Consider the following 13,390-nt stretch of genomic DNA (forward strand, 5'->3'; position numbering starts at 1 on the left):
TTTACTCATGCGGAAAGTACTGTAATTAGTGGATGGTGCAAGACGCAAATAGATAGAAAAGCGAGATAAAAAAAGGGGGGGTGGGGGAGATATGGAGAGATGAAGGAACGACGTCTTGGGCATCCTTTGAAGGCTTCGCCGCTACTGCTGCTTCGGGCGCGGTGCGGTTGCGTCAGTGCGGTAGGTGCGCGGCGGTACATGCGGGAATGGATGCGATGAAACGTCTGGTCTGTGACGGTGAATGCAATGATATAAGTGAAACGCATAAAATAAGTGAGACATATTAGCTTCCACAGTTCGGGACGGCGACTCCGTAGTGGAATTTAGGAATAAACATTACATGAATATTAACCTCATTATTAGTTTAAAAAGTGACGCTCTTTGTTTTTTGTGCATCATTTAGATTTCGCACGAGTACTCTCCTACAGTGTTGCTTTTGGTGCCAAGTTTTGTGGTGATGTTTTCATCCATTCCGTTTCAAAGTGTATAGATTTGTGTAGTTTCCCTTCCTTTTTCTGAAAAACGCGTCCTGGAGTAGCCAGTCCCGAGCGGCTCAGGACTAACATCTCGATTTTTTTCTTTTACAAATCAAATCAATCTATCATTAGTTTAAGAAGTAATATGTTTTTTTTTTCGAATTCTTGATGATCGAAGTAAGTGAAACTGTTTCACGCGGGCAGTCGTCAGTGATCATTGAAGCTAATAGCCATTGAACATCAAGGTCAAGGTCAAGGCAATGTTCCTTCTCTAAAACAGCCAAAGGCCTTCACGTTCCAAATTAGTTCTGTTACTATACTTTCGCTCTTCTTTTTTTCATACGTCAAGTACGAGTACTTTCCACCTCGCACCGCTTCCTTTCTTTAATCGAAGAGAAAGAGGATAAAAACGTTTTTGATGTCGGTTACCACCGTTACCTCAAACTTTTCTTCTGCGTCACCTCGAAAATGACGTGAGCGTGGGGAACATTTTGGCCGCTTTCACAAAAGCCTTTAAAAGAGAAACGCTGCTCGATTCTATAGACTACATACGGACATAAAGACGAATCTGAAAAAACGAAAGGGAGAAAAAAAAAAACGACAGAGCACGCAGGGACGGAGTGTGTGCAGAGGGAAAGTGGCATAAAAGGGGCAGATAAAAAGGGAGTGTCAAGTAAAACCAAAAAGAGTGCGGCAGCCGAGGCGGGAAATAGGAGCAACCTGAATATTGATGCGATCGAGCGGCCGACAGAGCGAGCTCCCTTAGCAAGGGCTCGGGCGACATCGCGGGCTCCGCTCTTTTCCGTCCGCACACGTAGGAGAGAAACGCCCCAAAGAGGAATAAAGAGTCGTTGTTCGTTTTCCAGAAGTAGAGGTTTTTCTTCTTTCTTTCCTTTCTTTTTCTTTCTATGACCTATCGTTGTCGTTCTGCGTTGGTAGATCTGAAATGGGATATGCGAAAACGGAAGGTATTCTACATTGGACACCCCACGATTCGAAAATGCGAGAAGAGGCGCAGTGACCACGGACGAAATTTAACCGTGATGTTCTGATGTCACATCAGAATATCGAGGTCCAATTTCACGTCTTATTCCGTGAACGACTTCTACTTATCTCATTTCACTTGATCCTCATATCTCTTATCTAATGTTACACATGCAATGGGGTAGAGCACTTCTCCCCAGCGCTGAAACGCACCATGTCCGGGACATCAAGGTCCGGATTACAGCCAAATGTCGTTTGCTTTTTTTTTTATCAGGTGGTAACGCGTATGGTCTTATGAAGCATTGCGTTTTCTTATTCAGAACTGCCTGCGACGAACTGTGTGCTGTTACGGTATAGCGACTTTTGTATTGTGATCTTTTTGCGCAGGTGCATGCGCACGACCGCATTAAAGTGACTATATGAAACGATTTTTTTCTCGAATAAAATATGCGCAAGCGAGCTGCATGGTGATGATTCGAGATGGGAAGCACATCCTTGAGCTTGAGGACGAAGCACAAGACACTGGTGCAGAAAAACACAACCGGACGGGAAGGGACGAGACTCAACCTCGAGGACTAAACGAAGACTTTGAGCGTCGTCCCGTCCGGTTTGTTTGTATGTACCATTGTCTTCCTCCTCAGACACAAGGATATGCTTCCCACCTCAATTTCTCCTTTATTTGATAGAATAGACATTTCTGAGCATGTCACCGAAGTTTTACCTTCGGCAAGCGAATTAACACTTTCCCCACGAGATGATTCAAACGAAGTAGCGAAGGTAACACGCGTGGCGCCGCGCCTCGGCGAGCTGCGGTACGAGGGTCGTGCGCAGAATCTTGATACTGTACCCGTCTACGTCATTTATGGCGTCACGTTGCCCGCGTGGCACTTCATTGTCAACAACGCCAGCAATGAAGAGAAGCTCCGTCTCTCGTGATCTATTGGCGCGACGCTCCTTTCTGCGTGCCGTGCGCAAAGCCAACGTCAGGTGTCCCCCTTGACCACGCGTGTGGTAGTAAGAAACGAGAGGAGGAGAAAAGTTATTGACGAGGGTGAGGCTTCGAAGGCTCTGTCATATGGACTTTCAAGTTGAAGAGCTTTCAATGAGAAAGTTTTACAATGCTCATTGCGAACCCAGAATTTGGACTGCCTCAAAGGTGCAAAGCATGGTATAGCAGAAATTACAAATTCTGGGATGGCAGCAAACTTGCAAGGATTTGGGACAGCAGCAAGATTGCAAAAATGTGATGGTGCAGCAAGGTTGTAAGGAATTGGGATAGCAGTAAGGTTGCGGAAAATTGGGTGGCATCGAAGTTTCGAGGCATTGGGGTAGTACAAGCAAAGTTACTAACAATTGGGTGGCACCGACGTTACTAGGAACTGGGATAGTAGAAAGGTTGCGAAAAACTCGTCGGCACCAAAGTTGCAACGGATTGGGATAGCACGGTTACAAAATATTGGGTGGCACCGAAGTTGGAAGTAATTCGGGTAGTAACAATATGCAAAAAATTGAGTGGCACCAAATCTGCAAGGAATTGTCATATAGTAGAGTTACAAGGTATGGTGGGATGGCTGCAATGGCGCAACGAATGTTACAGCAGCAAAGTTGCAAGCAGCAAATTTCTACAAGAGATTACTGCAATGCTGCAAAGAGTTCAATAGCAGCCATTTCAAGATTTGGGGTTTGGCAGCAAGAGCGGATCTAGAGGGAGGCCAGGATCGATGTCCTAACCGCCTCCTCAATTTCTGATTTCACATAGTGTTTCATTGACCTAGATCGTATATCTACCATGATTGGCAAGAATGGACGTACCCCACTCCCCCACCCTTCTCAGAAAAATCCTGGATCCGCCCATGATTGGCAGTAAAGTTGTCAAAAACTGGGATGACAGCAAAGTTGCAAAGAATGGCACAGCAGCATGGTGTGACCACGGGTCTCCCATGGAACGAGACGCGTACATGTGCCATAGGCAACATGAGTGGTAACAGTGATTTATCCAGACCCCACCCAGGGCCGGTGCTAGGGGTGTGCGGGGCCTGAGCCAAAGGCACATCGAGGTGCCTGTCCCACGCGATTAAGTGCATACTTGATATATATATAAAAAAAAAGAATTGAGGGCTTCGTGCGCGGGGCCAATGCAACCGCGGGGCTTAAGGCTGTCGTCTTACTCGCCCCTCCCCCTATCGCCGGCCCTAACCCCACCTAACACCCCCCCTGCTAAATGTTCAGTGACATCCCCCTAACTTTTTCACCTGTGTACTCCCTACAGGGGGTGCCCTTGTGATTTCAGCATTTGACACATGTCGGTAATGATATGTTAAGCTGTAATGACGTAACTATAATAATGACCCCCTCCCCCCAATTTTTTCCAACACCCCTCCGTGTGTGGGATTCTGGATAACCCACTGAGTGGTAACCAGTTGGCATCGACCGATGATGGAAAAGTGAAAAACAACGAATCATTCACCGCATCAGGATATTCGTTGCACATGTTTTTCTTTCAAAAAAGAAAAAAGATAGGAAAGAAAAGAAAAACACATTCCTAGTACAGACTTCCAATGTACATCGTATATTTCAGCTCATATTGTATTCACTTGATGAACTGCAACCGCGAGACTTCAGGGCTTTGCATAATTTATGTTACTGCTGTAATGAAAGCTGACCGCCATGTCTGTCAAATACGCTCTTTCAGTGCCGGATTTACAGTGGTGGGCGCCCCGGGGCACTGTGCTGTGGGGGCTCCCTCGTGTATTCTATGTCTATCCAATGTGTTATTCGGGGTCGATATGCGTGGAAGGAGGACAGATTTTTACCAAGTTTCCGTTTCAGAGATGCGTTTCAGGCATGCAAAACAGATTTCCCTTGGACAAGACCTTACTGGTGGGGGCCCCGGGGCAAGTGCCCCGTCTGCCCTCCCATGAATCCGGCACTGCGCTCTTTTACTTTTTCGTAACTTTTTCTTGCGTTCTAGCACTGAATTCATAACAAACACGAGAATCCTCTCGTCAGCCGCCTCCAGAACAGGTACCGCCACCTCCTAATCGGTACCGGAACCATGAGGGAAAATAGGTAGCCCCATTTCGCGTATAGGTGGCGCGATCAGCGCAACACACAGGCGAGTTTGTTTATTGGTAGCCATGTTGAAGGAGGCAAAATGCTTTGTGAACCATCTTAACAGTATTATACTAACTGGTGACTTTGACAAACTATCACATCTGATTGAGGACGCTGACTTCAATTAGAATCCTGCATCCGTTCAGCACCGTTGTTCGAAATGGTTACCAGCTGCGCTGCTCATGGCTGCACCAAACGACTGATTCCAGGCAAGAAGCACGGCATTACATTTCACAGGTTAGGCTTTTAATTGCATTCAGTGGATTGTTCCTATACCTAGCCGTCGAAGTGACAACGTCCTATTCTAAGGAGCATACCATGAACAGATATCGCTCATCCCGCTGCGTTCTACCGTTCTACGGAGCAACGCAGCCATAGAGGTAGAGGTAGGATAGACGCTATCTGGTGTTCTCCTTTTCGTCTCACCGAGGAGTCAGCAGCGTCATCAGCAGTTTCACTTGTCCCCAATTAATTGTAGTTATAAGGAAAGCCGAAAACGGGGTCCATGGCTTTCATGACCGATTACACTGCGCCTTTTTCCAACGACGTCCCCTTCCCCTGTGGTCGGAACTCTGAATGACGTCACCGGGAACGTTCCTTTACTTGATTCTTGGTGCGCAAAAATGCCGCGACGCGGCTCTCGTGACGTCATGCCCGTCTAATTGATGACGTACGGTGGGTATGATCCGTCAAGACTCTGACTGGCGCCAGCAAATAAATGAACGCAACCCTTGTTGCAGAACACTGCAAAAGCATTTTTGTAGGAATCTAGAATAGGATGGTATGCGGAGCGAAGGATGAAGCTGGGTCAGGACGACGGGCCCGCCGACAGGTGGCTACCACGGGCTCCTTGCGCTGCGCTGTCTCCTTGGGGTCTGTCTCCTTCCCGCGCCCTCTCCGTCACGTGGTACGATATGTGGACAGCACCTGAGCGCGCTCCGGAGTACAGCGTATGGGAAAAATAGAAGGAATCTGCCGCAAATAGAAAATAAATAAAACTGAAGTGCCCGCCATAGCATATTGTTTGACGTTGCGCGAGTGGCGTAAAGGGAAGGTAATGGTAATGATTTTGTGTATCACACATAGGGTTTGTCTTAACATTTTCGAAGGCTATTGGTGATTTCTCGCAAAGATCTCAGGGTGTGTTCGTTTATTAAACTCGCGCGACCCGCGAGTCGGAGTCGTGACGTATGAGAGCCATCGTACGTCATCGACTCTAGCGACCCACCTCGAAAGGAGAGTCGCTGTGAGTCGACTCTTGAGCACCTCTAGTGTTGAATCGTCGAATTTTAGAACGGGAGTTAGTGTCGCGTGGGCGACGTCATGAGAGCCGCGCCGCGGCATTTTCGCCCACCAAGAGTCTACTCTCTCGGCTCTCGAGTTGTTCGAGTCGAATAAACGAACGCAACCTCAGACAAACACACACACACAAGAAAAAAAGACGAAGAGGCAGAATAAACCAGCTCCTTTGCCACTCGACAGTACAACCGAGTCATGGTGCGATAATAAAATGTTCAATAATAATGATAATAAAAATAATGTCATTTTTTTCACATAATACTTACTTACAAGTATATCTATATGTATTTGACTCACTTGGCATAAATGCTTATTTAATAATAGCATAATAATAATGTCTTTTTTTTTTCTTTCAGATAAATACACACTTACAAGTAATATCTATATAATTGACCTACTGTGCATAAATGCTTATCGAATGCATTATTGTTTCATGGCTACAAAAGTTTTGAGTTTAGCCGTTATACATAGACACATGCATACACATGTTAGACACATCACCTCCTTTCGCACATGAGAAATTATTATGTACATGTTCTTCTTGCTTGATCGTTCTTGTTGTTTGTGTATATTGTTATTTAGTCCGTATGTACCTTGTACACATTTGTTCACGCATTGCAAGTCCATCCTTTCGTACGTATTTTGTGCAGTAAAAAGAAAGCACATGACTGCGTGCTAAAGCATTGGTAAAATAGCTGACTGCAAAAACACAGGACTTTGGTTTTACTCCGCTCCCAAGCCCGCTTCGCAACGCGCACTGTCGTTTTTCGCCGGGACTACCTCCATGGCGTGGCACGCGCGTGCACGCGCAGCATGGACTACAAACGCCGATGCACGAGGTGAAACGACGTCCACTGCTTAGCGCCGCAGCAAGAAAAAGTCCGGTACAATTTTGATTAGCTTGCCAATTGACAAGCTCTGCAACGGAATCAAAATTCTGGATTATGATAACAAGTACGAAATTAACATATAGCCTGTAACGTAATTTGAAGTGAATTTGTTTTTGCATTTTAGATCACCTTTAATTATGTCTTTCATGTTCACTGCCTTATGGTTTCGTAGTTTCGTTGGCGTTGCACAAGACGTGATCCTCGTGCTGCTATTTTCCTAACGTTTCTAGATTTCCCAAAAATGAAGTCCGGAGGAAACTGTGGGAGGCAGCTGTGGGTCGCAGTTTGGGGCGTGAAAACGAATGGAGAGCCAGGCCGTCAGCTCAGCTCTGCTCTGACCACTTTACCCCAGAGTGCTTTGACAGGACAGGCCAGACGACGCGTCTCAGAGAGGAGGCCGTTCCATCCATCTTCAAGTACACTCCACCTGCTCCTAAACAGGTATATTTTTGAAGAAAAAAGAAAAAGAAAAATCTAATCCGCGACGACCGTTGCTTTGGTTTGTAATTAATTGCTTTCAGGCGTATTCGTTTATGAGTAACCGCTCTTTGGACAGACCATATTCGTCATACAGAGAGGGCCGTCACGTGTAGTGTGTCCAAACTAACGTGTACCAAGTTATGAGAGTATTACGTTGAAATCGGAGCGGTTCTCCAGAAACGTGTGCCTGAATGGCAAGGCAGTAAATGTGATATTGAAGGAACAACGGTTTTCCTGGTGTCTCGCTCTTTCTTTGTTTGTTTTTCTTTTTCTTTCTTGCTGCGTTCCCCGTCTATAGAAAGTACCGGTACCTGAGAAAGAGTTCTTTCTGAACGCTGAGCGTTATTGTGTGAATTGTGGACGAGACGATATAAACCTATGTGTGAACAGTTACTTATGAGAGAGGTGACAATGTTCTACGAATGTCAATCGGGAGAAACTTGATTTTGATCCATATCTCTCCCTGTGCCGCATGCATTCGAACTGCGCATTTAATTTGTTGCGGATTCCTAAATAGGTAAAAAGTAAAAGACAACGAAAGAAGAAGCAAGAGCCTCCAAGCACCGCAGTGAAAGAGGCGACCGGTTCTACTGCAAAGGTGAGAGGATCATGATTTCATGCCGTTGCGCTACATCCATAAGTTACATGTACGGAACCCTCTGTTCGTAGCATTTTTGTTCGCAACTTCTTCTGTTCCCTGAGCCTTCTTTCATAGCCAACATGAAATTAACCGGTAACCGTAGACCCCTACCCGAGAAACGTCATGATGTTGGTAGACAGACTGAGACCAAACCAAATCGAAAGGGGAGGGCTGGGTTCCACGAATGGGCACTTGTCCGCTGCCTCTTATTGAAAGAAAAGTAGGACCAAAGGTCGCATCCCTTTCAGGGACCATCGTGGTCCCCTCAAGACCATGGCTTTCGGGCGCGACCTTGTTCACCCCTACCTTCGAGCATAGTTGAACTCTACCACTCTATCGACCCGAAGATGGAATACATGACCACTCTGCGGCTCACCCGAAGGGAAGAAACTATCGTGCACCGTTTACGGTTAAACGTAGCCCGAACACCGTCACTGCTATACAAGATGGGCCAACTGAACTCCTCAGCATGCGCAACGTGCAGGGTAGAAGCAGACACAGCGCATCTACTATACTGCACTGCAGACGTTACGACACTGCACGCGACACCCTCAAAGGACGCCTGACTGCTCTGGGACACACACACACATAGACCTTCCTTTATTACTTGGCCCTGTCCGACACTCCCGTCAGTGGTGCGTCACTCGAGCTTTCCTCGACTTTCTCCACATGACAGACCTCACGGACAAATTATGAGTTGACCTTTCATGTCATCTACACATCACGCCACCCTCATCATCTTATATTTGTTTTTATATTTTGATTTAGGAATACCAAGCCGACCTTCGGTCAGGCTGACCTTTCCGAAATAAACGTATATCCCCCCCCCTCTACCATATTGGTGGCGCTGTCGAGCACTATGACGTCATTTGTTTACAAACAGGGAGAGGTCTATTAGAGTTCTCGGTTCTCTTTTCTCATCAGCCGGATGCCTTTTTGCAAATTCCTGTATACATATGCCTTGAAGTTTGCTTACTGTATTCCGAAAGCATGGTTAAGTAGCAAGTGAGCTTGTAGTAAGCGAAACGCCGAGACGAGGGGTCGACGTATTACGAATATTTCGGTTCCGCTGAATAGTGTTCGGGAGACGCAGAAGATGGGAAATCCCAATTCGATTCCCCATTCTGAGATCCTGGCTCCTGCACTTATTTGCTGGAATGGGCGCTTGGTACTGTTTTGGGTGAGGGATGACCTGACACCGACGACAGACCTTCGCAGTTCACGCTTAGCAACGATTGCCCCCAGAGCGGCGATCAGTGACCTTTTGAGCTCCATTCAAGTTTCCTATTGTTGTTGCGTAGCCCCCATTCACTTCGACTCTCGCGATAAGTTCACTTTTTACTGTTGTGCAACCTATTGAAAAGTTCGGTGGTGGTCACAAGACGAGCGATGCACTTTTGGAGATGCACAGATCACCTTTGGAGAAACGCAAAGGTGCTGAATACTGTTACGTTCTAAGCTATTTGGTGTATTTTATTTATGAAAATACAACAAGGACCCTTGCGGTCATTACCTTTTCTGTAGTGTCTGTATTAACATTTGTGTTTCTATAATACAGCATGGACTCGCGAATTTGTTCATTTATTTTCTATCCGAAATACTGCTACGAAAGATCCGATTTTTCAACACGGAATAGGTCCCTGTAAGCAGCCCCCTCCTGGAAAGTTTGATTTCGGTTTCCCTTTGCTGCCGTACGTTCAGGAGATTATTAACTTTGAAAACATGGGAGTTATTTTGGTATGGTACAAGTAATATTCGCAATGTACAAGAAATTAGAAACACCATATGAACGGTGAATGCATGAGAACTGGACGGTCAGGACCTGCTTCGTGGTAGCAAGTCCGCTAGCTACTTTGACGCTCCCCTTCGAGTGACGTCATCCGAATAAACCATATTCGTCTGGCAAGATCGCCATTTCCAGAAGACCTTGTCCTGTCGCGCTCCTCGCAAGTGCTGTGAAAGGCACTGGTTCTGCAATGCACAATTATAATACAAAAGGCAACAACAGTCTACTTCATTTTGTCTGCAGGTCTATCACTTTATTCTTTTCTTCTTGTTTGTTTCAGGGTCCTGATCCAGATAGAAAATCAGAAGCTGATAATGGAAACAAAGACAACGGGAAATGTTCGGAGCAGATGCCAAAAGCGCAACATTCCGACACCAGATCATTCTCCCTGGTGAGATATTAAAGTGAGGCCCAATGATAGTAATAATTAAACTGCGCTTTTTTATGTATAGGAGGAGGCCGTCGCAATAATAAAAGCAGAGATGAAACGATGTTCAGGTACTGCACAAGTTACAAATGAGTCCCAGAAAGAGGCAAGAAGACAAAGCCAAGGTGGCACAGCGACACCAACGAGAACGGACACCCCATATAAAAAAATATCATCCTCTTCAAAGATTTCATCCGCATCGAGCAGTACAAGTTCGCTAGAGTCCCTGGCAAGCAGCAAAAGTTCAGGAGAATCGTCGTCAAGCAGCAAAAGTTCAGGAGAATCGTCGTTAAGCGGCGAAAGTGCACGACAAGCGTCAGAAAGCGGCAGAATTACACGAGGAAAACCGGCAAGCGACAGAAGTGCTCGAGGAACACCGCCAAGGGGGAAATGTGCACGAGAGACATCGGCGAACACAGCTGCACCGGAAACATTGACAAACAGCAAAAGTGCACTAGAACCGTCGGCGAACAATCCCAAGAGAAGCGTATCTACATCGAACGGCATCCATGCGAACTCGTTGGATCATCGCTATGCTAGCACGGCTAAGGTGGGTACAAAAATGGTAACATATCATTGTAGACGAGCAGCGCACATCCACTCTTTCTCCCTCTCTCTCTTGGCTGGGGAGGGGAGTTGAACAACAAATGTTTTCAACATCTGTTAAACAAGGAATGATTGTAGCTGACCTGTCTTTGATCTGCACGCGATCAAGAATTCTTCGGACTCCTCCCCATTGAAGAATTAGTGGGGTTCACGTCACTACGTGACGCACGTGGGAGTGCCAATCAGGTGGCTCGTTGCGTTACGTCAACCGGATTGGCGTAGGCGACCGGAGAGTGCGCGTGAGGCGCTACACTCCACACTGTTAAAACAGAGCTTCACCACATAACACGCTCCTATAGCCAACCGTCATTCCGAATGACCTCATTCTGTGCCCCGATTTGTTCAAAACAGGGGGAGGCGCCTATTTGGGGACATGCATAATGTCTTAGGTTCCTCCTCTGATTTTCAACAAATCAGAACACAAAATGGTATCACTCGGAATGACTGTTGGCTACGAGCGTGCTATGTGGTGAAATTGCGTTTTAACATATAATACTTTGCTCTCCCAGACGAACTCGTGCACCCTCACCGCATCCGTCATCCTCCTCTATCCACCATCCGTCCGTCCGGCCTGTGTGTCCTTTTTTCTTTCTTTTTGCTATAGTCGTGACCACGCCACTTCGGTGTGGCCAACAACGGGCCAACCGGCCCGTTGTTTCTTTCGACCCAAGGGGTTTCTTTCCTTTTTTTAAATATTTATCCCTCATCTTTCTAGCAAACGGAAGCACCTTCAAGTTCCTCAGTTCCTGCCCAGGTAGTTGAGAAGACAGCTGTGGCGCAAAAGAAACAGAGGACATCCTTGCATACCCTAATGCAATGGAGGGTGAACCAGCTCCAAGACAAAGTCGATTCCATGAGCCGAAAGGTCAGGGCGCTCGCCAAAAAGAACGTGAAGTTACAGGAAAACCACAGCAAGGCTAAGAAACTGCTGGTGGAATTCAAGAAAAGGCATCCACCTCCAGAGCCCGTTCTGGAATCCTTGCAACTCAAAAGACCGAAATCGGATACAGATTTCATTGTAGATATCCTCGAAGCAATGCTTTCGTCGGATGAATCGTGACATTATCAGAAACTATAGTTTCCATTACAATTGAATTGAACAAAGACCAATTAAAAATGGTGCTTCCCGTGAGACCACCAACGAAGTGTTACATGAGCATAAATATTTTCGTTTGCCTTTTTTTTTAATTAAAATAATCGAAGCCATTTTTATGTGTGCAATCATCGTGAGCCTTGGCGGTGGCATCGACACACTCGTATTCAACCCAAGACCACGCATCGTCGCCATATGTATTTCACTCAATACTTACGACGTGAACGGCTAAATATTTTAAAAATGTGACAGCGTCTCAAACAGAGTTACGTTTTCGTTTTATAAGTGCTGTCTGGACAATGAAGTGCCGCAAAAAAGTGCCGCATCCCTCACCCCGAAGTGCCGTTCTTAGGCTAAACAAGACCAACTACACAAGGACCAAACGGTCCTGTATACAGTACGTAGTAAATACGGGAATGGTATGACGGTGTTGTGCTCGCAGACACTGCGAGGTGAGCTTGTAATCAGGGACGGATCTAGACGGTACGGATTTTTAGTAGATCGGAGGTGCTACCTCGGTTATTCTGTCGTGAATTGCCCCTGCACCCATGCTTACGTCACGGCTGGTAGGACTCTAATGGTGTCTTCTACTGGTGGCTTCCGATAGCTCTAGGGCGCCCTGGAGCGACGTTTCATCTTCGAGTGGTCGAAACAGAGCACTCTTACTGCATTCGACTGGTTCATGTGGAGCTCTTTCCTCCAACTCTGAGCGCTCCAGAGTGCTCTCGCCAACGCCGTCGGAGCGGTTGCGAAATCTGGTTGGGTTTCGGTCACGTGACTGCGCCAGCTTCCGCTGAGTAGTGTTTCTGTTCCACCATGCCTGTCACGTTCTGCGTCTTGCGTCGTCGTCGGTCTCACTTCGAGGGAAGTCACCGGTACACCGGAAGTCACGCGAGTTAACATTCTCTCGCCGCTCCTCAAGGTGGGCAACGTCACGACTGACGCCCTGGGGAATGCGCGTCCTGGGCAGACTTCGAAAAGCAGAACTTCACCACGTAGCAGGCTCTTAGCCAACCACCATCCCGAATGACATCGTGTTGCCCCCTAATTGGTTAAAAACGGGAGGCGTATACGCCTTTTGTGTAATACTTATGTAGTTCTAAAAAAAGGCGTACGCCCCACGCTTTCCACGGATCAGGAGTGATAAATGCATCATTATGTGCAATGGTTGGCCTTCACCGTGCTATGCGGTGAAGTTCTCTTAGAAGTCGGCCCAGGACGCACATTCCCCAGGGCGTCAGTCGTGACGTTACCCACCTCTGTGAAGCCGACAACAGCGAGCCCTTTCACTATCACCACCACCACCATCTGTTTTTAGAGTGTAATACCTTTGTAAACATGTGCACGCATAATGAGAGAAGAACAAAAAAAAATGCAGCGAGAAAAAAAAAAATTAAGCACGGTTGCGGAATGTTCACCCACACCGTAGCTTGAGTTTCGGCATCTCGTTTTAAGTTTGGGCGTTCGCGCTTCCAGAACAACTTTCTCTTGCAGCTTCGTTGCTTTCTTTTTTGCTGCCCTTGTACCAGTACACCATCGCAGCCTTGGCAGGAGTCAACACCGTCAGAGGGTGAGTGTGGGATGAAAAGTAATTT

The 13,390-nt window shown here is 46.7% G+C and overlaps 1 protein-coding gene across 1 annotated transcript; it reads left to right on the forward strand.

Moving 5' to 3' along the window:
• The first annotated feature begins 4,565 nt into the window (after positions 1 to 4,565).
• LOC135366106 (uncharacterized) lies at positions 4,566 to 11,824 on the forward strand. The gene is made up of 6 exons (XM_064598755.1): positions 4,566 to 4,811; positions 6,994 to 7,204; positions 7,761 to 7,841; positions 9,950 to 10,060; positions 10,122 to 10,646; positions 11,418 to 11,824. The coding sequence occupies exons 1-6, from the start codon at positions 4,735 to 4,737 to the stop codon at positions 11,760 to 11,762; spliced, it is 1,350 nt and encodes a 449-aa protein (XP_064454825.1). The 5' UTR covers positions 4,566 to 4,734; the 3' UTR covers positions 11,763 to 11,824.
• The last annotated feature ends 1,566 nt before the right edge of the window (positions 11,825 to 13,390 follow it).

The sequence above is a fragment of the Ornithodoros turicata genome, chromosome 8 (assembly GCF_037126465.1).
Source record: "Ornithodoros turicata isolate Travis chromosome 8, ASM3712646v1, whole genome shotgun sequence".
Classification (NCBI taxonomy): Eukaryota; Metazoa; Arthropoda; class Arachnida; order Ixodida; family Argasidae; genus Ornithodoros; species Ornithodoros turicata.